Here is a 22,591-nt window from a genome sequence, read left to right as displayed (position 1 = left end):
CCCTGAATGAATGGAATGAATGAGTGACCAACCAAGTCAGAACCACCCTGTGCTCAGGATGACTCTCGGGGGACTAAGAATCACTGGGCTCCCCTTGAGTGTTGGATGGTCTCCCCATGTGATCTCATTAACTTGTCTCAAAGTGATGAAGAACCAGGATTCAGCAATTAAACAAACCGGGTTTGAATCTCAGCTGTCCACTTACAACTAGTGTGACTTGGAACAATGGCTCAGCTTCTCTGTGGAATGCACAGAACCTATCTCACCTGGCTACTGACCCTAGTGATTCAAAGCAGTGAGCTTAGCACCTGCTCTGTGGTGATCTCTTCCGCACACCTAGAGTATGATTGACAACTCTGGGAGGGGGCGGGGTTACCATTCTGTTTAACTAATGAGACCAAAACTCCCAGATGTTGAAAAGCTGCCCCAGAAGCAGGAGAGCTGTGCCCTTCACCTTGGGTGCGGTAAGTGACCACGGCCACGGTGAGGTGGACCTCTGTGGGTGTGTGGTCCCGGGAGGAGCTGATGGAGTAGTAGCGCGGTTTCAGAAGAGGGAGCTGGGAGAGCAGGAAGGCAGCCGGTACCCGCAGTGATGGGAACTCCTCCAGCACCTCCAGGAACGTGGGGCTGTTGGTGGACTTCCACTTGTTGTATTCTGAGGGCTGAGAGTCAAGGGCAGGGTGAGGACTCAGGGTATCTGCCCCGCCCAGTATTCACCGTTCAATCCTGCAGCATGCGCTGTCCAGGGTGCTGAGACTCCCAACCTGCAGAGGAAGCGCTCCCACCCTGGAGTAGCATTTGTCTAACTGTGTGCCCAGAACTCTGCTGTGGGCAGCTCAACTCCATTGCGATCTAAATCGGGGCAAGGCTTTGGAACCAGTTAGATCTGGGTTTGAATCTTGGTCAGACACCCTTCCAAGCTATAGAACCATCCCCCTTACTTAACCTTTGTGAAGCAAGGACAGTGTCACTGCCCACGTGGGGACATTGTGAGAATTAAATGAGATGGCATGTGTCAAGTCAGTACAGCACAGCTGGAAAGTACAGTAGTGGGAGGGTTGGGATAAAGATGACCACAATGAGGATGATGATAACGATGTCTGGTGACTCTTAGCAAAGACTTGGGCCCAGAAGCTACAGGTGAGTTAATGCATGCTCTCATTAAGATGCTAATTCTGCTCTCTGTCACTGCATCACTTATCCATTCGTCCACACCACCCCTTCTCTCATGCTTTTAAGTGACATGTTTTGAGAGGACAAGGACAAGCAAGACATAGTGGATCCTCTTTCTAGCTCATTCCCAAGGAAGTGCACTTTGGCTACATCCTGCTGGCACTGAGAAAAATTCAGTTTATTCCACACAACTGTGTCCTACAGCAGGGATGACAGACAATGTCCTGCTTCCCACTAGCCCTTGACAAGTCTCGCCTTGGGAATCTGGGGAGATCCTCTTGAAGGTTAAAGACCCACTCTGGGAACTTCCCCGGCCTCACCCACCAACCCTGACATTTACCTGGCACAGGGTCTCCAGCCTCTGTCTCTCAGACTCCTCTGTGGCCAGCCTGGCCAGTTTTTGGAGCTGCAGAGGGGTTGGGGGCGTGGTGATGTCCAGGAAGTAGGTGAGGGCCTGACTGAGCGAGCAGGGGGGCAGCCTCTTGTCCCTGATCCAGTAGCTGCCTGCAGAGGGAAGGAAGGCATCAGGAGAGGAAAATGCCCCACCTGAGTTTCCCGGAAGGAGATGGGACTCTGGGAAGACACACTTTATGCTCCAGCTGCAGGGGAGAAAAGAAGGTGGCACCCAGAGATAGGGCTGCCAGGAAAGGCCGACTCTCAGGGGACTAACAGTCCTTCAATACGCATCCAAAATGATATGATCCTATTCCTACAAACTAACCACGTCCTTCTCTGGCCTATACCTGTACCTTAGCAAGATATCCACAGTGAACTACAGACTCCCACTGGCTAAATTCCACCGGAGTCTGAGGTATAGTCCAGAGGCCTCTTGTTCATTTAGAGAAAGACTCATGACCACCATGCCCTTGGGTATTATACCAAGAGGTGCTGGCTGAGCAGGTGATTAGCCCAAAGTGAGATGGCAAGGGTGAAGGAGTCCCAAGGGGCAGTGTGCAGGGTAGTCACAGCATGGATCCTGGGGCCAGCAGACCTGGGTTCAAACTCTGGCTCCCTGTTTCCTGTATGAATGACTGAACCATAGGGCTTCGGGTTCCTTCCCTGAGAAATGGATCTGATGACAAAACCTATCTTACTGAGCTCCTACGAACATTGAATAAAATCAGGCGTGTAAAACAGTCGATACAGTGCCCTGTACACAGGTACTCGATAAATGTTGGTAAAGATTATAATAATTATTATTATTATTTCATCTGGGCCAGAAGTCTGATGAACCACAGGGGCATCTCTGGCTGCTCATCCCTTAGTTTCAGGCTCTCCCCATTTCTCCTGGGCAGGGAGAGATGAGGCCCAGCTTTACTTCTCTGACCCCCACTTTCCTATCTTGGCCTCTGTGCTTAGAGGGTATGTTCTTTGGTGGTATCAGTAACCCCAAGGACACTAAGGCCAGGGAGCTATTCCTACAGGCCGGGGCTGGGGTAGCTGGCCTGGGGTAGGTAGGGGCCCAGCCCTGAGCTGGCTGGAGAGGGGCTCTCAGCCAAGGGCTCACCGCTGTCATCCAGGGCCTCCAGGCGCACAGTCTGCTGGGCTTCGGGGCTGTCCACTACTCGCTCCAAGATGCCTTGGACCAGGGCCAGCTGGTTGCTTGGGAAAACCCCGAGGTGCTCTCCAGGCAGGTAGCTCAGGTCTGTGCTGTCCTCGCAGGAGAGCTCCACCAGGAGGGTGGTGCGGCTGTGGAAGGAAGGACTTGGTGACTGCCAGGATTTCCTCCCGGCCACCTGGAAGGCGGGCCAGTTTCCCCAGGAAATGTGCCCTCCTGTCATTTTCCTGCCTGGTTCCTTGAGCCTGAGTTGGGGACCAGGCATAGCTTTGGGCAGGAAGACTCAGCATCCCACAATTTTCCCTTGGGAGAAGGCCACCCCGCCCTGCTTGGGCAGCCCGCCAAGCCCCCGAGGTCTAGCTGGAGGCTTTGCTGAAAGACAGCCTCCTGCGTGGAGATCTCTGGGTACTGGAAGAAATGCTTCCCTCTCCCCAGCGCAAAATCCTGTCCTTACTAGAAAAAAGTCCAGTATCCCTAATGAACTTCGGAGAGGACAGTACAGAGAAATAAAACCCACAGATGATCCCCAGTGCTCAGCTTCCTGGCTAGGACATTTCCTCCCTGCCAAAACTTCATGGCAGCTCTTAAGACCCCAATGACTTGTGTCCCTGGGTCTCTCCTTTCAATGAAAGAGTCTAGTGAGGAAGGAGAGAAAGCAAAGCAGGGGCTTTGTTCCCAAGCTGGACAACTGGCTGGTCAATTGAAACTGGCTGCAAAGACACACAGGTGGCCACAGGTTAGTAGACCAGTTGATCCTACTGGTGGTATTTTTTTTGGGGGGGGTGGGGGTACTGGGGATTGAACCTAAGGGTACTTAACTACTGAGCCACATCCTGACCCTTTTATGTTTTATTTTGAGACAGGGTCTTGCTAAGTTGCTGAGGCTGGCTTTGAACTTGCAATCCTCCTGCCTCAGACTTCAGAGCTGCTGAGATTACAGGCATGCACCTCCATGCCCAGCTATGATGGCATCATACTTCTAGTGACAGCAGATGCTTCTATCCTTTCCCTTCAAGGACTGACTTGCTCCGGTCTTCCATTTATCAAAACAGAATTTTCTTGGAACATCATCCAAGAGCCCTGCACAATACCTCACCTGGATTTAGGACTCTGTAGATTCTGCTGAGATTTGAGCCTCATGGTGAACACCTTCTTGGCGTGCATGTGGCTGAGGGCTGTGGAGACACAGATAGGAAAAGGGGGTTCTAAAGCAATGGTGAGGGAAGTTCCATGTCTGAGTCAATTATTCTTGCCCACTGCCTGTTACGCGTTGGATATGAACAGTCCCTGTGTTGAAGACGTATCCCCAATGCAGCGGTACTCAGAGGTGGGGCTTTGGGGAAGGGATTGGATCTTGAGGGCTCTGGCCAGTGGATAAATAATTTGAAGTCATTGCTGGAAATTGTAGGAGGTGGGGACTGGTTGAAGGAAATAGATCACTAGGGGCATGCCCTTGGGGACTACATCTTGTCCCTGACCCCTTCCTCTTTCTCTCTGCTTTCTGGCTGCCATGAGCTGAGCAGCTTTCCTTCGCCATGGAGTCAGCCGACCGTGGACTGACACCTCTGAAACCACGAGCCAAAATAAATCCTTCCTCCTCTAAGTTGTTTTTGTCAGGTATGTGTTTGTCAGCTTTTGGTTGCTGTGACCAAAATATTGAAAAGAACCACTCAGAGGTTGGGCTCCTGGTTTCAGGTCTCAGTCCATGGCCAGCCGACTCCACTGCTCTGAGCCTGAGAGGAAGCAGAACATCATGGTGGGATGATGGAATGGAGGAAAGCTATTAAGTTCAGGGCCGCCAAGAAACAGAGGGAAAGAGGAAGGAAAGGATCAGGGACATATATAGTCCCCAAGGCCACACCTCTGGGGACCTACTTCCTCCAATCACACCTCACCTGCCTATAGTTACCACCCAGTAGTTCATTCAAATTATTAATCCATCAAGTGGATTAATCCACAGATGGGATTACAGCCCCCACAATCTAGTTTTTTCACCTCTGAACACTGCCTAACAAATGAATGGGTAGGGGTAACCTTCCAGATCCAAACTGTAACTGACAAAAAGCTGACTAATAGACAGTGGAAGCTATTGGGATTTTTTTTCCTTCTGTTTTCCCCCTGTTTCTGAATATAAAGACCCCTCATCTGACAGATGGTGGATGTGCTGCTGCTAACTATTGGGAAATTTAATTTAGAACCCAATATGCATGATGTCCCAGGGCAACTCCCTGGCTTGGGATCCATAGGAGGGCCGAACTGAGGTTGGGGATGTTCTGAACATGCAGAAGCCTGCAGGATCTCTGTTCTTAGGGAGCAGGCACAACACCCCGAGGGAGCAGAGCTTGACCACAGCCTGGAGTCATCTCACCCTGTCACCATTAGTAAAGCTGGGCTCAGCTCCTAACCTGGCCAAGCTACCACTTGCTTCACCTCCTTGAACTTCAATTATTCTGTCCCTTTCTCACAGGTTGAGTGTCAGGGTCTCTTAGATCAACCGTTCATGGTATCAGCAACAAAACACCAGCACAGTCAGCCCACCCCTGAAGCGGGCCCACCCTCCCTCCCAGAGCATCTTCTTCAACAGGTCTCTTTGCAGCCTGGGATCTGGTTGGGTACCAGGCTCTTGGATTCACTGAGGCAGATGCCTGGCAGCCCCAGCTGCTGTCTCTATTCAGAGGGACCTGGTGGTCTCCTTGGTTGCGGGCTCAAAGCCCAGACACCCAACCCAGGCAGGAGGCTAAACAGGCCTCATGTGGTGCAGAGAGGCAGGTACCTTTGTTGAGGTCCAAGGGCTGTGAGTCCTGCACAAGCCTGTGGTGGCGAGGCTCCCAGGTCATGCTGCCCGTGTAGAGCTTGGGGATCTGAATGTGGTGCTTACCTCGAATGTCAAACGTGTCGCAGGCAGCCTGGAAGGCAGTGCAGACTGGTGTCAATCATCATCCTCCTCATCACCAGTGGGGCTATCAGATTGTAGGCCCTCACCATGGACCCAGCACCAAGCTGAGTGCTTCATAGAATTTCTAAGCACATGAATCTATAGGGTCACTATAGGGACTCAAAGAGGTGCCCAGGCTTTGCACACAGTAGTTACCACTAATATTATAAATATTAATACTGACATCGTCTTGCCAACATGGTGAGGGAGGTTTGAATACTTTATGTGAATCACATGAAGGAGGCCTGGGCTTTGAAACTAAGTGCCCCCAGCTCAAGCCACGGCTCCTGAGCACCTTTGCTGAGCAAAACTCTTCCCTTCAGTGGTAAGTCCCCTACACCCACAGGCAGCCTCCATAATAAAGGTCTACAGAGATACTGAGCCAGATCCAAAGAGCTCAACTATGTGCCCTCTGTCCCCAGCTCTCTGTGGCTGGGAGTCCCAAACAAGATGTGGTTGTTAAGAGGTGACCTAGAAGGCCAGGGTTGTGGCTCAGTGGTAAAGTGCATGCCTAGCACACGTGAGGTACTGGGTTCAATCCTCAGTACCATATTTTTTAAAAATAAATAAATAAAATAAAGGTATTATGTCCATCTACAACTAAAAAATGGTTTAAAAAATAAGAACTCTTCTGGGAGGAGGGAGCATCACAGCCTTGATCTGAGTCCCCTGGCCCACACCTGGGACCTACCCACAGGGTGGGGCAGAAGTCGCACCACCCAGGATGGCTGGTACACATGTCCTGGGTGTGAAGACACCCCATCATGGGGCAGCTCTGGCTGGGTACTGACCTTGAAGGTGTGCACGGCCCAGGTACGGAATGCATCCTCCTGTCCGCTGAGCTCGTCACCTTCCCCCATTGGGGTGAGCTGAGAGGCTCCCAGGTGGGACAACTTTTGGTCGATGTCATGAGCAAATGCACAGAACTGTGGGTACATGCTGGAGCCAAGACCGAACACGGCATACCTGCCCCAGGAGGACACACACAGAGACTCAGGTCACATGCAAGCAGCACCCCTTGCCAAAGCAGCACCCTCTTTAGCCTCTGGCCCTCACCACCAACTCCCATGACCAATGCACGCTTAGCTAGCAGACCTAGGAGAGGAAGTGGTTTCCCCAGCTGGTTCCACAACACACTCAAAGGATAAACTTCAGATTAGGGCTGTCCCTGTGCTGGACAATTCCAGGAAGACCCACTTATGCACATCCAGTTTCATCCCCAGATCCCAGACTCTGGACCCAGAGGTTGGGCTCAGCCAAAAAAGGAGTGGGGAAGAGCCTGACCTGAAGGTGTTGGTGAGCTCCTTCAGCATGAAGAGGGATTTCTTCAGAGTCTAGAAAGGGAGACAACCACAGAGTTTGCAGGCCAGGATTCACACAAGCACAACTTTTTCTTTTTCTCCTGGTGGCCCATTTAAAAACTAGCCATATCTAGCTGGGCTGGGCACACCTGTAATCCCAGCAACTCCAGAGGCTGAGGCTGGAGGAGCACAAATTCAAAACCAGCCTCAGCAACTCAGCAAGGCCCTAGCAACTTATGGAGACCGTGTCTCAAAATAAAACATAAAAGGGATGGTGTTGTGTCTCAGCAGTAGAGCGCTCACCTAACACACGTGAGGCACTGGGATAGATCCTCAGCACCACATATAAATAAATAAAATAAAGGTATTGAATCTACCTGCAACTAAATATATATATAAACACAAAAATGGGCTGGGGATGTGGCTAGTGGTTAAGTGGCTCTGGGTTCAATCCCTGGTACCCAACAAAACAAGACAAAAATCTGGCCACATCTAGCAGAAGGATCCAGGTCCACAGTGCAGTTTGGTTTAGATGTAGGACCACCTGACCAGGGCTCCGTGGACAAGTTCAGCTTATCTTGGAGACCAGTCAACCGTAGCAGCTCACGTGGGCACTGCCCCTCAGTGGAGGATCCAGAACAACCCGACCCCAATGCATCCAGCTCCAGAAAAGCAGGGCCTGCCCTATAGTGGGGCATCCACAGAGGGTCTCCTAAAGGACATGAGCCTTCCTTCTTCTTTGGAACCAGGTAGGAGCAAAAACAATTGGCCACATATTCTCTAAAATAACCCTGATTTCCCAGGAACCCAAAACAATTTTAGGTGCTGTGTGATCCAGCATAAACAGTGTCAAATCATGGAAATTATTCCCTTTTGTGTATTTTATTTTTTAGTTATTCTCTTCTCAATTTATTTTTCATCCTTCTGTGCACCAGGAGTCTCTAGTTGGGGCCATAGAGCTGTAACCTCTTGAATACTTGCCTATTGCTCTTAAAAAAAAAAAAAAGAGAGAGAGAGCAGACCTGGGTTGGTCAATAGCATTAACTAAAAATCAATAACTTTGGATTTCACTGAATTTACTTTTTGCTGGCTTTCCCTTTGTGAGAGTGATACAAGTTTCCTTTAAACATGAGTTTTTCAGTTAGAAAATGTGTAGGTCAATTCACAGAGATTTATTAAGTGTGTCAAAGGAAAGGTGGCCCATGAAGGACCCTGGGTGACTTGGGGTTTCACTCCCAACCACCCTCTTTTGGCGGGGGGGTGGTTTCCAGGGATTGAACTCAGGGGCACTAGCCCACTGAGCCACATCCCCAGCCCTACTTTGAATTTTAGTTAGAGACAGAGTCTCACTGAGTTGCTTAGCGCCTCGCTTTTGCTGAGGCTGGCTTTAAACTCATGATCCTCCTGCCTCAGCCTCCCAAGGCGCTGGGATTGTAGGTGTGCACCACCACGCCCAGCCCAACCACCCTCTTTGTGGTATGCCGATCCCTTTGGACCTTTCTTTGATTCTCCTGGGCTCTACTCACCCCTCGGTGATCAGGACCTTGGGCCACCCACCTGTCCGTTGCCAGGGGCATCTCCATTCCCAAACGTGCTGGTCACTACCAGCAGTAGCCGCTCCTGCTCCATGTCACTCAGGCTGTACTCGTCCATGCAGAGGACCTGCACGGCACCCAGGAGGACATTAGCCTTCAGCTCCCAGGCTGGGCCCTCCACACTTTCCCCAGACCGCTGTCCATCTGATCTGGTACCTTGGGGTTGAAGGCACAGCTGAACAAGGTCCCCAAGTCCTGGGCCAGTGCTTCTGATTTTCCTGTCTCAGTTGCAAAGAGGATCGTGACTCTGACTCGGGATGACATGGTCTTGCGAATCAGCATAGAGGCAAAGAGCACAGCTCTGTGGGGACAGACAGACAGATGCTGTGTACTGAGTCCTCTTCCAGAAGTAAGTGAGGGTTAGGATGGGAAGGGGACAGTGTTCCAAGTGGACAGGTGGAGGGAGAAGCAACCTTCATTTCTCACCAGCCGTCCACCCTGACTAGTGGCCCTTATCTCCCCTCACCCTCTACTCGACCCCTTTGGGGAAGGGAGGAGAGAAAAGCTGGGACACAAGCATCCAGTGACCATCAGAATTACTGCCCAGATCTCTGGGAGCCAAACTGCACAAAGCACACTCTGTCTATGTGTGCCCTGCTCTTCAAGGCCTGGGGGCAAAAGCTGACTAGAAGGAAGGGACAATGCAGAGACTGATGATGATGACCGCTCCCACTCACTTCCCCAAGACTTTGAATCGGATTTCCCTTCTCCTGGGTCTATGCTTCTCGTCCTGCCAGACGTGGGTCTTCCAGGGCTCCACCTGCAAGAGAAGGGAGATGTGAGTGTAGGCCAGGGTCCTGCTCGGTTCATAACTTATAGTCTGAACCAGGATGCCTTCGAGAGGATGAGGAGGAGCTTAATGGGCCTAAGTAGTCCTGGGCAGACCAGGGTACACAGCTGCCTGACTTTGAAAGTGAGGCAGTTTATCCCCAAATTGAATATTTGTGTGTGGTGCTGGGGATTGAACCCAGGGCCTTGTGCATGAAAAGCAGGCACTCTACCAACTGAGCTATATCCCCAGCACTCAAATCCTTTTTGATAAAACGTGTACTCATTTCCATAGCTAGCAGTTACTGACTGCATTCTGGCCTGGGCACCGGGCCACACTCTTAAAGAGGCCAGTTCATATGACCCTCAAGCACATCCTCCTCTCATGGGAAAATCAGGGCTCAGAAAGGCAGGCACATAGGTAGAAAATGGCAGAACCAGCAGTCTCAGTCTGACCTCCCCATGATGCTAGGTGACAGTTTTCCAGACTCCCCAAAGAAGTAGGTATATCAAATAGACACCAGGGAGGCTTACGCCAGACATGGCGACAGAACACAGAAAGCACAATGAAAAGAATTTCCTTTATCTCTGTAGACATGGACAGGAGATGCTCTGTGTCCTAGATTGGGACTTGAGAAGCATTAAAAACATGTCCCTGGGGCTGAGAATGTGGCTCAGTGGTAGAGTGTTTGCCTAGCATGCCTGAGGCCCTGGGTTCAATCCACAGCACCACAAAAAAACAAAACAAAACAAAACAAAAAAAAACCCACAAAGAAATAAAAAATTAAATATCAAGTCTTTTAAAAAAGATAATAAGTCCCTGCCCCTCACCCATGGCACACACACAGTCTCCACACCCGCGTTCCAAGAAGAAGAGGACAGGAGGCCCCTCCCTCACCTGATAGTAGTAGAATGGGGACAGGATATAGTTCAACATTTCCTGGTGAAACACAGGGGTGATGCTCCCAGAAATTGGAGGGACCAGCCAAATCCAGTCTGCAGGGCAGCCCCCGCGGGCCCGGTACTCATTCTGCATGTGCTTCATGAAGGACTCCGCGGCCGAGTGATGGTCCATGATGGTCACGTTCCGCTTCTAAATCAGGAACAGGAGGGAAGTTGAGATAAGGGGTGAGGAGAGTGGAGAGCGGCCAGTGGCAACAGGGACAATTCCCAGGGAGCTCGGGAAAGCCTTGGACGCCACTCCTCCTGGCCTTTCTGCTCACCTGCTGGAAATAAATGACCACATGGGAGCTCTTCCCGAGCCTCTGAAGGGGCCTCGATGTCTTCTAAGCACTGTCGGCCCACAGATGACATGGTGGCCCCCCCCGATCCTGGGGAGGAAGCATCCAGCTTCTCATGCCCACAGGTCTCCCCACCCTCCCGGCAAATGTCTCGTAGAGGACTCAAACAGAAGCCCTTATTTGCAGATAAAGAAATACCGCCCCTTCCATCTATACCCTCTCAGCCAAAAAGGAACAAGACATCTCAGTGGAGAGACCTGAAGCACGGGAGAAGGATTACAGGGAAGACGAACCATCCATGTCCTAAAATTAGAGGCCACAGGATCTGAGACAACCTGGAATGATCCATTAAGAGTAGCACCACCCCAACGTCTAGGGCAAACCATTCGGTCAAGAGACAGGCGTTTAACATCATGGTCCAAACTCTGACCTTTCACAGATGGGTGACCTTGATCTACTAGTTTCTTAATCTTGAACTTTCTTAAGCTTCAGTTTCCTCATCTGTAAGCTGGGGTTGACAGTTCTACATCATGAGGTTGTTGAAAGGGTGCAATAAGTTAGAAACAAAGCATCAAAGTTCTCAGTAGATGTTAGCTACTATTATTATTTCCATCTGCCAGGTACCGCGTAAGGCCCTGGCATAATGGGAGGAATGACAGTCCCTTTCTCTGTAGTAGGCTGTGGTCTAACTAGGGGAAGCAGAAGGAAGTCTGGGAGCTATGATGGAGAGGAACCAAGGCTGCTTGGGGAGAACAGAGGCTTAGGAGAGTCGAAAGGGGCCTTAGAAACAGCTTCTGGAAGAGGCCAAGTCTTAAGAGATGGGTACAAGGTGTCCCGGGATGCAGGGGTCGGGGGGGCATTCCTGGGAAGAAGATGCTGTAAGTCAAGGATGGGAAGGAAGAGAACAGCCAGCTGATGCGGGCCCTGTACGTCCAGCCACATCTGTTAAAATTTCATATATAGGTGCTTTCCCCCTTACTATGGGCTTAAATCTTGATAAACCCAGCAGAGTTTGAAAGTCAAATATGCATTCAATACCCCCGACCTCCTGAACATTGTGGCATCTCCACAGAGCACATAACAGAGGGTCAGGTGGTGAGCCCGATGCTGACGTGGCTGACTGGGAGCAGAAGGTACCACAGGAGTATCCTGTTCCCCATCACCATCCCAGGAAAGATCAAACTTCAGAATTCCAAGTTCAGTTTCTGAATCCACATCACTTTCACCCCTCTGTAAAGTTAAACAATTCCTAAGTCGAACCATCCTAAGTTGGGGACTGTCTGTATACATACATGGCGACTCCTCAGTGCCAGGCCAGTGGTCGTTACAGGAGCCAATGATCATAGCCATGATTACAATAATAAATAACAACAGTAAAACAAACGTGCTGAGGGTCCCCTGTGGGCCAGGTAGTGCAGCTAAACATGTTGCAAGAACTGTTATTTAATTCTTAAAATAATCTAGGGAGGGAGGTCCTGCTATGATCCCCATCTTTCAGGGAAGGAAATTAGGCCACATCTTTGGAAGGTTATTCTGAAGGACAGTGACAAGGAAGTTCTGGAGACTGTCAAGCCCTGGAGGGGCGTGGTCAGCCATGGTCAGGAGACGGCAGAGGCTCTGCAGATTTTCTGGGACATATCCGCATCTTGCCAGCGGCAGGGCTGATGCTGGGAGTCCCCTGAAGCCAGGATGTGTGGTCCAAGGCCAGCCCTTCCTGATCGAGGCCAGCTCCAGGGGCTCTCTTCCTGTTCCTCTCAGCTCAGAACCCCCGACTCCATCATGCACAGTCTGGATCTGCCTGTGGAGTGACCCAGCCCTGGGGAACCGTGTGTGATGCATATATATTTTTTTTTTACTACTTATGTTCGTGGCCCAGCCTAGCACTGGTACATGGAAAATGCTCCATAAAATTTTGCCAGTGGTTTAGACTCTAGAACATCTGTCAGCTTGGTAGAGATGGCTCCAGCTTCACACATCCTGGGCCTGAAGCCTAGGAACAATGTGAACAGGGGCAGCAGATGGACTGGTCTGGCCCTGCGTGGGAACCAGCCTGCTGTGTGTGAGCAGAAATGGACATTGAAACCCCTGCTCTTATGCATGGGAGTCACATTCATTCATTCACCCAGTATAAATATTTTTAGCATTTGCCTTGTGTTCAACATTCTGACTAGAGGTGCAGCAGTGAGCACAAGGGACAAGGTCCTGTCCTGTGGCTCCCCAGGAGCTTAGATTCTAGTGAAAGAAACAAAACAATGAAGAAAGACAGAAGTAGACATCCAATAGAGTGCCACAGACTATGAATAAAAACGAGGCAGAATTAAAGGAGTAACAGAGAGAGACAAGACAGAGGTAGGTGAGGACGTTGGTTCACGTGGAGGACTTGGGGAGGGCTTCTTTAAGGAGGTGACAGCTGAGAACTTCTAGAAGGGAAGGAACTGGCCAAGGCATGATTGGTGGGAAGAAAGTTTTACACAGAGTGAAAGTTAAAGGCATAGGCCCTGAGGGGGAAATTCTCTTGTTGAGTTTGAAAACCTGGCAAGAATTTCAGCATCACTGAGGAGTAGTGGGAGATAAAAGCCAGACCGGAAGGACTACTGGAATGACTGCAGGAGGAGGAAGTAAAATGAGTTCATTGAATAGTTTTGCTGTAAAGATAAGCAAAAAAAAAAAATGTAGCTGGAGGGAACCTGAGGTTACCTCCATTTGTTTCCTGCAGATGGGACCTAGGATAGCCTGCCTGCACACCGATTGGAATGTTCCAGCAGAGAAGGAGACACTGATGATGCAAACAGAGGGGAGGGGGATTTGGGGGAATAAAGGCCTTGAGCAATTGAAAGCGCACAGGGATCAGTGTGCATGCGCAGGGACTGACCAGTCTTCAGAGGCAAGGAGTTGCCTGGTGCTAGACCGAGAGAGCGAGCAAGAGGGCACAGCGAGCGGCCTGCTATGTGCCAGGGCCTAGCAAGTGCCTGGCACATGTTGATGTTCAATATTTGTTTGATGCAGGCACAAATGAACCATGCTGCCAGGGGGAACATCCAGCACTGAGCCAGGTCATCTTGTCACCAAAGCATCGGTAGACCCACGTCACCTGACGTACCTGGAAGCTATGGAGCACAGCAACGTTGATCTCCGTGACAGCCCGGTCTTTCCAGAGGGAGGCCAGCATGTGCGTCTCCAGGCCCATCCTTCTCCCCACTTCCTACAGGGCAGAGTAGCAAGGGTGAGGCCTCCCAGGGACCCACCCACAGGCCCACACAGACCTCCAGTTAGGTGGCCCTCGTTACCTCCAGGATGTTGTAGCGCTGCACATCACAGAAGTCCCGGACTCCGATCTCAGTGCCCATGTACCAGCCATTGAAGGGGCACGCGGGGAACTCAAGGCCACCCACCTCCAGCAGCATGTTGGACACAGCCGGCAGGGCATACCACTTTAGGTCCAGCTCACGGAACCACTCGAACCTGGCCAGAGGCAGAGTCAGTTGCAGTTGGGGACTGCTCCAACTCCCCCCACCCCCACCCCCGCAAAAAAAAAAAAAAAAAAAAAAAAAAAAGCTTCAAGCTTCAGAGTCAACCAGGAAAACTCCTTTCCAGGTCTCTGAGTCACTCCACCAGGAAAGTGAACTGGGAACACCAGATGTCATTCATTAAACTATGCACTCATTCACTGATTCCTTCCCCCCAGGCCCTGTGCTAAATGCTAACAATCCAGTAAAACATTGCAGTTAGGAGCTCCAGAGAGAGAAAACAGAACCTCAAATTTGGCCTCCCTACACAAGCAGTGGGACCCGAGGAAGCCTTTAGCCTCTCTGAGCCTCAGTATTCTCATTCATCAACCCAGCATCAAACTCATGGGACTATTATGAAGAGAAGACCATCCATTTATATATCCAATTATTCCATAAGTACTTATAACTGAGCAACTACTATGTGTCAGCTCCCTTTCGGGTTCTGGGGATGTTCTGGTGAATAAGAAAAGTGAGATCCCCAATCTCCATTCGCTTACAGTGATGTCTAGAATTTAAAACTACAGAGAGGTAAACAAATACATAAGAAAACAAAAACAAGATGATGTGTTCGTCTGAGGGTGACGGTGCCTACTCTAGATTGGGGGGTCAGGAGAGTCTTCTGGGTGGGGGGGGGAGTGACACCATGGACAATACCTTTCAATAAGAAGAAAAAAAAAAAGGTCTTGCAAAATTCTGAGGAAAGGGCAGGTCAGATTGGAGGAACTAGAAGCGCAAGGCCCTGAGGCAGGATGGAGTCCAGCGTATTCAAGGGACAAGAAGAAGAGCTCAGGGGCTGGGGATATGGCTCAAGTAGTAGGGCGCTTGCCTGGCATGCCTGAGGCGCTGGGTTCGATCCTCAGCACCACATAAAAATAAAATAAAGATATTGTGTCCACCTAAAGCTAAGAAATAAATATTTAAAAAAGAAGAAGAGCTCAGCCTAATGCCGGCTACATAGTCTTAATATGTGGGGTTACTTTTGCTATTTTTAGAAGGGCCAAGAGTAGGTGCTGAGCCCATTGAGCTCTCAGAGTCCCCGTAGCCCTATCCTTGCCCCACAGTCGCAGACAGACAAGCTGGGAGGAGGGAAAAGGAGACCTGGGCTGCCCAGACTGAGTATCTCCAAGGGTTTTTGTCCTGAGGTTGAGGCTCTCCCGGCTCCTCGGGGCCCATTCATCTAAGCCTCGGATTCTCTTGTCCATCAACACATCTTCCTAAGTCTGAGGCCAGAGAATATAATGCAGAATTGTTGCAGAAGGCACAGAATGATGCCTGGGTGTCACCTGCTGCTGCTGGGCTCTGGGGGAGGCACAGGAGGGGGTCTGATGGTCGGAGTCCATGAGGAAGGAGAGGGACGTGCCTGTGGATTCGCTCGTCCAGCACCCTCAGCCACTTACTTGGGATGTTCCATGGGCACCTCAAGCACAAGTTCAGGTGGGATTTCAAAGAACTCAGGGTCACGGCCATCAGCCTGCAGGACCAGGGGCAGCACATCGAAGCGGCCATAACGAGGCTTCCAGCCCAAGTCGATGCACAGCTGGGGGACAAGACAGGTCCAGTGAGCCTGTGGGCCAGCGCCTCGACCTCCCCAGGCCCCACTTGCCACCCACCACTGAAGACCCCGGGGTAGAGACTCGGCGGGTACCTGGGTGAACTCCAAGTTGGCAGGGTCCCCTCTGATGGTGCCATCAGGCATCTGGTAGCCCGCATACCGGATTAACTGAGAATTCCAGACTCGGAAGTCGTGCTTCCCATCGCTCCGCTGGGGGAACACAGTGATGGTCGACCTTCCCCAGGACAGGAGTGGCACTGTTTACCATCTGGCCCTGGTGGGGACTCCCAGCCATCCCCCCTGGCCCACCCCACCCCCCACTCTTCCTGCTCTGCAGTCTGTGCAGCTGAGCTGACTGCCTCCCACCTCCCACCAGCCCCTTCCTTCTTCTAGACCAGCACAGGGACCACTAGGGACCTCCACAGCCGTCTCTCTCCCTGCCCGGTATTTCTTCCCCTGAAGTTGAGTCAGCCGGATGCCTGTCTAGTGCAGGTCGTGGTTCACAGTGAGGGTCTCAGACATCTCTGCATCCGGGTTCCCTGCCTCTTCTTCCCCAACGCCCCCATGCTGGTCTAGTCGTGCTACATGGTCTTAATATGTGGGATCTAGTGATGAGTCCCCATTAGGTGGCCCCTGAGTGTTTTGCTGGACCCCAAAATGAGTGAATGACAGAATGAGATGTTAGTCCTATCGGGTGGAGGTAGGGGGACACAGTGACAAGCAATGACTCTCCTACCTCTAAGAAACCACACCAGAGTCATATGCTAGAAAACCAAAGTCTCAGCCCCTCTAGGAAGTGGAGAGCTGTAACACTGAACCGTGAAGTTACTTCTTAAAGCTGGAACTTCCACAAGGTTCCAAGCCCAAAGGAAACCCAGGAAAATGGGCTCCTGGTAGAGGCTAAGCCGTGGAGGCTGGGCTTGCCATTAGAGGTCCCTGAAGACAGGACCGGATCTTTCTCCTTTTCTCTGTCCCTGGTTTCTCCTGGAGCCCGTGAGGCCTCCTCCTAGACCCATCTGCATGTTTTGGCTAAACTGCGGAGGCAGAGTAGGCCCCACGGCCACCCTGGACAGGCACCCCCACCTGATGTTGCCGTTGTTGGTGGCATAACGGATGTGTCTGCAGAGGTGTTCAAACATCTCCTGGGCGGTGGAACAGCTCCGGGCGTCAAAGACCTGCACACAGCCCACCAGAGTCAAGGATTCTCATGCCTTGACTTGAGGCATGTCAAGAAATGCGTAGGGCTGGGGATGTAGCTCAGTGACAGAACATGTGACAGCGTATGTCCTGGGCTCAATCTCCAGCACCAAACAACAAACAAGCAAAAATAGTTCAACGACTATGCGGACAGAGGCTTCTGGGCCGACTGAAGCCCTGGGGGACAGCAGGTGGCCTGCATGCCCCCATTCCCACAAGACAGAGGGGCCCATGCTCCTCTGCGTGAACGGCTGCCCCTTTCTTCTGTTCCCCTGGGGCAACCCCACTCAGGAGACTCCAGCAAAACGCACATCCCAAGAAAACCCAAATTTATAGCTCTATAAGTCAGGAACACCCAGCCCCAGCCTGCTCCCCTTGCATCTCGAGCCTATTTGACATGGCTGGGGTTGGCTTTCCTGGTTTTTCTCATCGATTTCTCCTTCCAGAGGATCCAAACCACAAAACAATCCTCCAGCGAAATGTGGCCCAGGAGCCTAGGATAAATAAAGTGGTCTCTCGGAGCCAAGAATTCAAACATTTGAGGTAAACAACCTCTCTTGCAGCACCAAGGCCTTGGCAATAACAAAAACAAGGTCGTGGTGTGGTTTTACAATGGCATTTCGATCTCCTGAGCTTAATGCATCAGAGAAGGTCAGCTAGAGATCCTGAAGTTTAAATGGGATTCTGGGGGCTGGGGGCGTGGCTCAGTGGTAGAGCACTCGCCTAGCACATGTGAGGCACTGGGTTTGATTCTCAGCACAACATATAAATAATTAATTAAAGATTAAAGATCCTTTGACAACTAAAAAAATATATATTAAAAAAAAAGGATTCTGGATTTCTAGTGGGGGGAGGCTTTGAACCCCCTCTCGGGCTGGGAACATGGGGCTTTGGCTTGTCCGTGGAGACCTGGGCACAGCTCCACTGGGCTGCTCCAGAGCCATCTGCTCAGGGCTCAGGGCCAGCCCACCTCCAGGTCCTCTCCCCGGCCCAGGGGGAGGAGGCTCACCTGCAGGTTGGACCACTGGATCCTCCCGATGCAGCGGGGGGCGTTGCGCCAGGCCAGCTTGGTGGCAAAGATGAGTTCATCTCCAGTCAGCTGGTAGGTTCCTGTTGTTTCGATCTCCTTTGTCACCGCTTCCACCCTGGCCAGATGTTCCTCTATTTTTGCCCTGGGGGACAGGAAGATATCAGGAAGACCAACAATGAGATGACCTTACATGGGGATTAATTCAATCCACAGAAGCAGGAACTGCAATCGGACACCAAAAGGGCAAGCTGTCCCTCACAGGAGACTGTCCCCTCTGAGGTCTGCTCCTGGGGCCTGTACTGAGTGCTCAGCCATGGCCATCGTGAAGTGCTTAATCATTTGGAATAATGAGTCTACATTTTCATTTTTACACCAGATCCTGCAAACTGTGAAGTCTGTCCTGCGTCAGTGAGAACCCTTATTATTTCCAGGTACTTTTTCTTTTCTTTTTTTTTTTTTTTGATATATTTTTATATTTGTTCTAATTAGCTATACATGACAGTAGAATGCATTTTGACACATCATACAAGAATGGAGTCTAACTTCTCATTCGTCTAACTGTACATGATACAGAGTTACACAGGTCACGTAATCATATATTCACCTAGGGTAATAATGTCTGATTTATTCTACTACCCTTCCTACCCCTGAGCCCCCCCTTCCCTTCATTCCCCTCTGTCTAGTTCAAATTACCCCCCTTATTGTGAATTAGCATCCATATATCAGAGAAAACATTCAGCTTTTGGTTCTTCAGGATTGGCTTATTTTGCTTAGCATAATGTTCTCTAATTCCATCCATTTACTGGCAAATGCCATAATTTCATTCTTCTTTAAGGCTGAGTAATATTCCATTGTGTATATATTCTAGGTACTTTTTCTTTAATGATTCATCTTAGCAAGGGGTCTGATCCTTTTCAGACATTTACAAATGTTGGAGGTGCAGAGTCCCATTAAGCCACAACATGTCCTGACTATTTTAGTCAGGGGAGCACCTGTTTCCCTTGTCCTGGCTAAGAGGAGGTAGGCCAGACCCTCCTTCAGCAGCTCCTGTGCACCAAGTACTCACTATGAGCCAGGCACTGTGCAAAGCAATTCACAGATAGGGTCTCATTGCATCTGTGAATTTTAAGTCTTTTTGAGTTGTGTGTAGTAATATATGCTTATAATCCCAGCAGGAAGATCACAAGCTTGAGGCCAGCCTCACAACTTAGCAAGATCCTATCTCAAAATAAAAAATAAGAAAGGTCTGGGGATGTGGATCAGTGGCAAAGCACCCGTGGGTTCGATCTCCAGCACCCGTGCACTTGACTTAGAAGGAATTTCATGTTTACTTCATAGTCAAGGGTCTCAAGGCTATAGCAGTTAAATATCAGGCCCAGGAATATAAGTGTGGTCAAGAGAAAATCAGGACACAGACTCTAGGGGCAACAGCAAGCTCTAAGACATTCTTCACAAGCCCAGCCAGGCCCAGATACAACCCTGGAGGTTAGGACTCAGCCTGCAGGGCCTCAGGGAAGAGGTGCACCCAGCAATTTCTAAATGCACTTCAAAAATATCCCAAAGGAAAAGACTCATCAGAAAGACTTAAACCCCCCCACCACCACACATACACCTCACCGTAACCTTGAGATTTCCAATCAGCACCATCAAAGGTTTTCAAAATGGCAACAAACAAAATTATTTAAATTATTCTGTTCTACTCAGAACAAAAATGGCCTTTCAGTTGTGCCTATCTCAGCAACCCTTGATTAGAGAAAGAAGCTCAGAGTCAAAACACAGGGTGATACTTATCCTCAAGGACATCCCTGTCATAAGGAACTCCTGGGGGCTGTGGGGTGGAGTGGTGCTCCCCCCTCTCCAAACAAAGCTTCTAGAAACATCCTCCACTCTGCGCTTTACCACAAAGACAGTAGTGACTGCTGTAACCCCAAAGCCTCCAAAGTGTAGAACGGTGTCGGCATGTGAATACTTAAGAAAGATCATTTTTAAAGTCTGTGCCTGGTTCCCTTCGAGCTTTATGTCTGACCGTTTTGACACAGTCGTGTTTCTGAGGCACAAACAATGCAATGATGCCTCTTAACTCTGAAAAAGGGGAGCAGCCTTCCTCAGCAGCAAAAAGATTTGAATATAACATTCAGCACGTCATGATCCCCCAATATACTACCATCCTCCATATACAGAAGATGACCAAACCTGCTGGGCTGCTAGCGTTTGTGGGGGATGGGCTGTCATTCATGATTCACACCCCTCAGGACCTCCCGGGTGTGACAAGTGGAACTTCCCTGTGTGAGAAGCCAATGAGTTTGAGCAGAGCCCAACCGCAGCACCCTGGCCTCTGGGCTTCCTAACAACCACCCAACTACCTTTCAAAGGCCAGCCACCCTCGCAGTTCCAGAAGAGCTTCAGGAACCTGAAGGGTGGAAGGGCTAGGTGGTAGGGCATGCAGGCTAATAGCCAAGGCTCAGGGTACCAGCTGCCGAGGCTCCAGACACAAGCTGCCGAGCCTCCCAGCCCTGGGATTTCAGAATGGGTACATTCAAGCAATTACATCTCAATTGGCTTTGGTTTCCTTGTCTGTAGAATAGGGATAGTAATAGTGCCAATCTCATGGAGTCATGGTGTTAAAAAAAAAAATGTGACTTACATAGGGGCCTGCACATGCTTAATGTCAAATAAATCAAAAAGAACTGTGGCCCAATGAAATTCATTAGGGAAAATCCCTGACCCCCAAAAGGCTCCCTACATAACAACTGAGCTGAAAGACCAAAGACGGTGAACCCTATAATCGGAACACACTTCTATGGAAGCTCCAGGTGCACAGCATGCAAATGAGACAGCACCCTGACAGGACTCAACCTGGGCTGCACGTCAGGATCATTGGGAGATTTTGGAGAACATAGATACCCACCCCTTCCTCATCTCCCAAGACTTTGTCACCTTTGGTCCAGGGGACCCAGGCATCTGTGTTCCGAAAGCTCCCCAGGTGACTCTACAATGCAGTCAGGGCTTGGCGACCACTGTCCTGGAAGATGGGGACCTCCTTGTCTCTCCCAGCTTGGACCTTCTAGGGTTGTGGTTAAGGGCTGTGGTATTTCTAGGAACCACTCTTTCCACCATGGGTCTCAAGCACCCTTCTGTGGCTCACTTCATGTGGCCAAGTGTCACATGAGTCTGCCACACAAAACCACACAGTCCTCCCAACTAGAAAACAGCAAACCCAATGCCTATTCCACATTCTGTCCTACAATCTCTTCATTATTATTATTATTATTATTATTTTTTAATTCTGGGGATTTAACCCGTGAGCACTTAACCACTGAGCCACATCCCTAGCCCTTTATTTATTTATTTATTTTTAATTTTGGAACAATAAGTTGCTCAGGGGTCCACTAAGTTGCTTTGAACTCATGATCCTCCTGCCTCAGCCTCCTGAGTGGCTGGGATTACAAGCTCTTCATGCATTTTTATGTTTAAGTTTTAAAGGAGTTTAAATCACATAGTCATCTATTTTATTTGGGCAACACAGGGTTCTAAGAGTATAATAACAGCTCATACTTGGGTTGTTCTTACAATGGACCAGGTACTGATCTTAGTACTTTATATATATGTTAACTCATTTAGTCTATATAAACTCCTGCAAGGCAGATCTTTTTTTTTTTTTTTTTTTTTTTTTGGTACCAAGGATTAAACTCAGAGGCACTCGACCACTGAGACAAATCCCAGCCCTATTTTATATGTTATTTAGACATAGGGTTTCACTGAGCTGTTTAGTGCAACTTTGGCTGAGTCTGGCTTTGAGCTCATGATCCTCCTGCCTCAGCCTCCTGAGCTGCTGGGATTACAGGCATGTGCCACTGCACCTGGCAGCAGGTACTTATTATTCTCACTATTTTCAGGCAGAAAAATTGAGGCACAAATAAACGAAGTAACATACCCAGGGTCAGGCCACTTAGGAGGTGCACAACTAGGATTTGAACCTAAGTCTGCCACCAGAATCCTGACTATATATTGCATAACCATTATGCTAGATATTAGTATAATCATATAGCTATCTATATGATTCTCTGAATGTTTACAATTGTACATGTTAACAATAAAATCTGCACTTGACAATTTAAAACATCTTTGCATTCCAGTGCCTGACACTGGGCTGGTACTTGATAGTGCATTTGTCAAATGAATGACTGACTATAGAAATCAAGGACTCCTAGCACTCCTTGCAGAAATCTCATTGGGTAGGAAGAAGAAAAGAACCCCAGGAATGTGGAGCCCCACCAGGTTCAGTGCAGAGAGCACCCGCCTGCCCTGGCCAAGTGAGATGGCCGTGTTTTGTGCAGGGATTCAGTGACCTCAGGTGTGTCACTGGGTTCCAAGTTCACACCTGTAGGAGGAAGGGCTTGACTAGGTAGTCTCTGTCTCTGAGGTCCTTTCTATCTCAAATCTTTCACAATAAAAGAGTCCATTTAAATTCACAGTCAAGGTTACTGAGAGGTAGGACACTGTTCTGAATCCTCACAATGATCTTATGAGCCAAGTTCTATTATTCCCACGGAAGCCGAGGCTTCAGGAAGGTAAATAGATTTCTCAGGGATTCAGCGGTGGTTAATGATGGAGTCAGAATTCAAACTCGGTTATACTCAACCCCCACTTTTTAGCCCTATTGCCATTCCTGAACTTTATCCCCGATTACAAATATCTACTCCAGGAACTCTTCTCTTGGAAAATTACAATT

The 22,591-nt window shown here is 49.7% G+C and overlaps 1 protein-coding gene across 3 annotated transcripts in view; it reads right to left on the bottom strand.

Moving 5' to 3' along the window:
- Nos2 (nitric oxide synthase 2) overlaps positions 1-22,591 on the bottom strand; it is a 37,116-nt gene that overhangs the window by 6,298 nt on the left and 8,227 nt on the right. For all 3 annotated transcript variants that reach the window (XM_048794391.1, XM_048794383.1, XM_015501143.2), the window contains 17 exons: positions 17,839-18,001; positions 16,716-16,807; positions 15,726-15,867; positions 15,478-15,617; positions 13,859-14,033; positions 13,672-13,773; positions 10,229-10,423; positions 9,240-9,322; positions 8,719-8,863; positions 8,525-8,629; positions 6,951-7,000; positions 6,458-6,632; positions 5,505-5,637; positions 3,828-3,906; positions 2,681-2,862; positions 1,514-1,677; positions 455-662 (listed from right to left, as the gene is read on the bottom strand). In XM_048794391.1, the coding sequence (XP_048650348.1) occupies positions 455-662; positions 1,514-1,677; positions 2,681-2,862; positions 3,828-3,906; positions 5,505-5,637; positions 6,458-6,632; positions 6,951-7,000; positions 8,525-8,629; positions 8,719-8,863; positions 9,240-9,322; positions 10,229-10,423; positions 13,672-13,773; positions 13,859-14,033; positions 15,478-15,617; positions 15,726-15,867; positions 16,716-16,807; positions 17,839-18,001 (2,333 nt within the window). The remainder of the gene's footprint in view (positions 1-454; positions 663-1,513; positions 1,678-2,680; positions 2,863-3,827; positions 3,907-5,504; positions 5,638-6,457; positions 6,633-6,950; positions 7,001-8,524; positions 8,630-8,718; positions 8,864-9,239; positions 9,323-10,228; positions 10,424-13,671; positions 13,774-13,858; positions 14,034-15,477; positions 15,618-15,725; positions 15,868-16,715; positions 16,808-17,838; positions 18,002-22,591) is intronic.

Source organism: Marmota marmota, unplaced genomic scaffold, assembly GCF_001458135.2.
Source record: "Marmota marmota marmota unplaced genomic scaffold, marMar, whole genome shotgun sequence".
Lineage (NCBI taxonomy): Eukaryota > Metazoa > Chordata > Mammalia > Rodentia > Sciuridae > Marmota > Marmota marmota.
The sequence above is the reverse complement of the archived record's forward strand: the minus strand, read 5'-3'. Positions and strand labels throughout refer to the sequence as shown.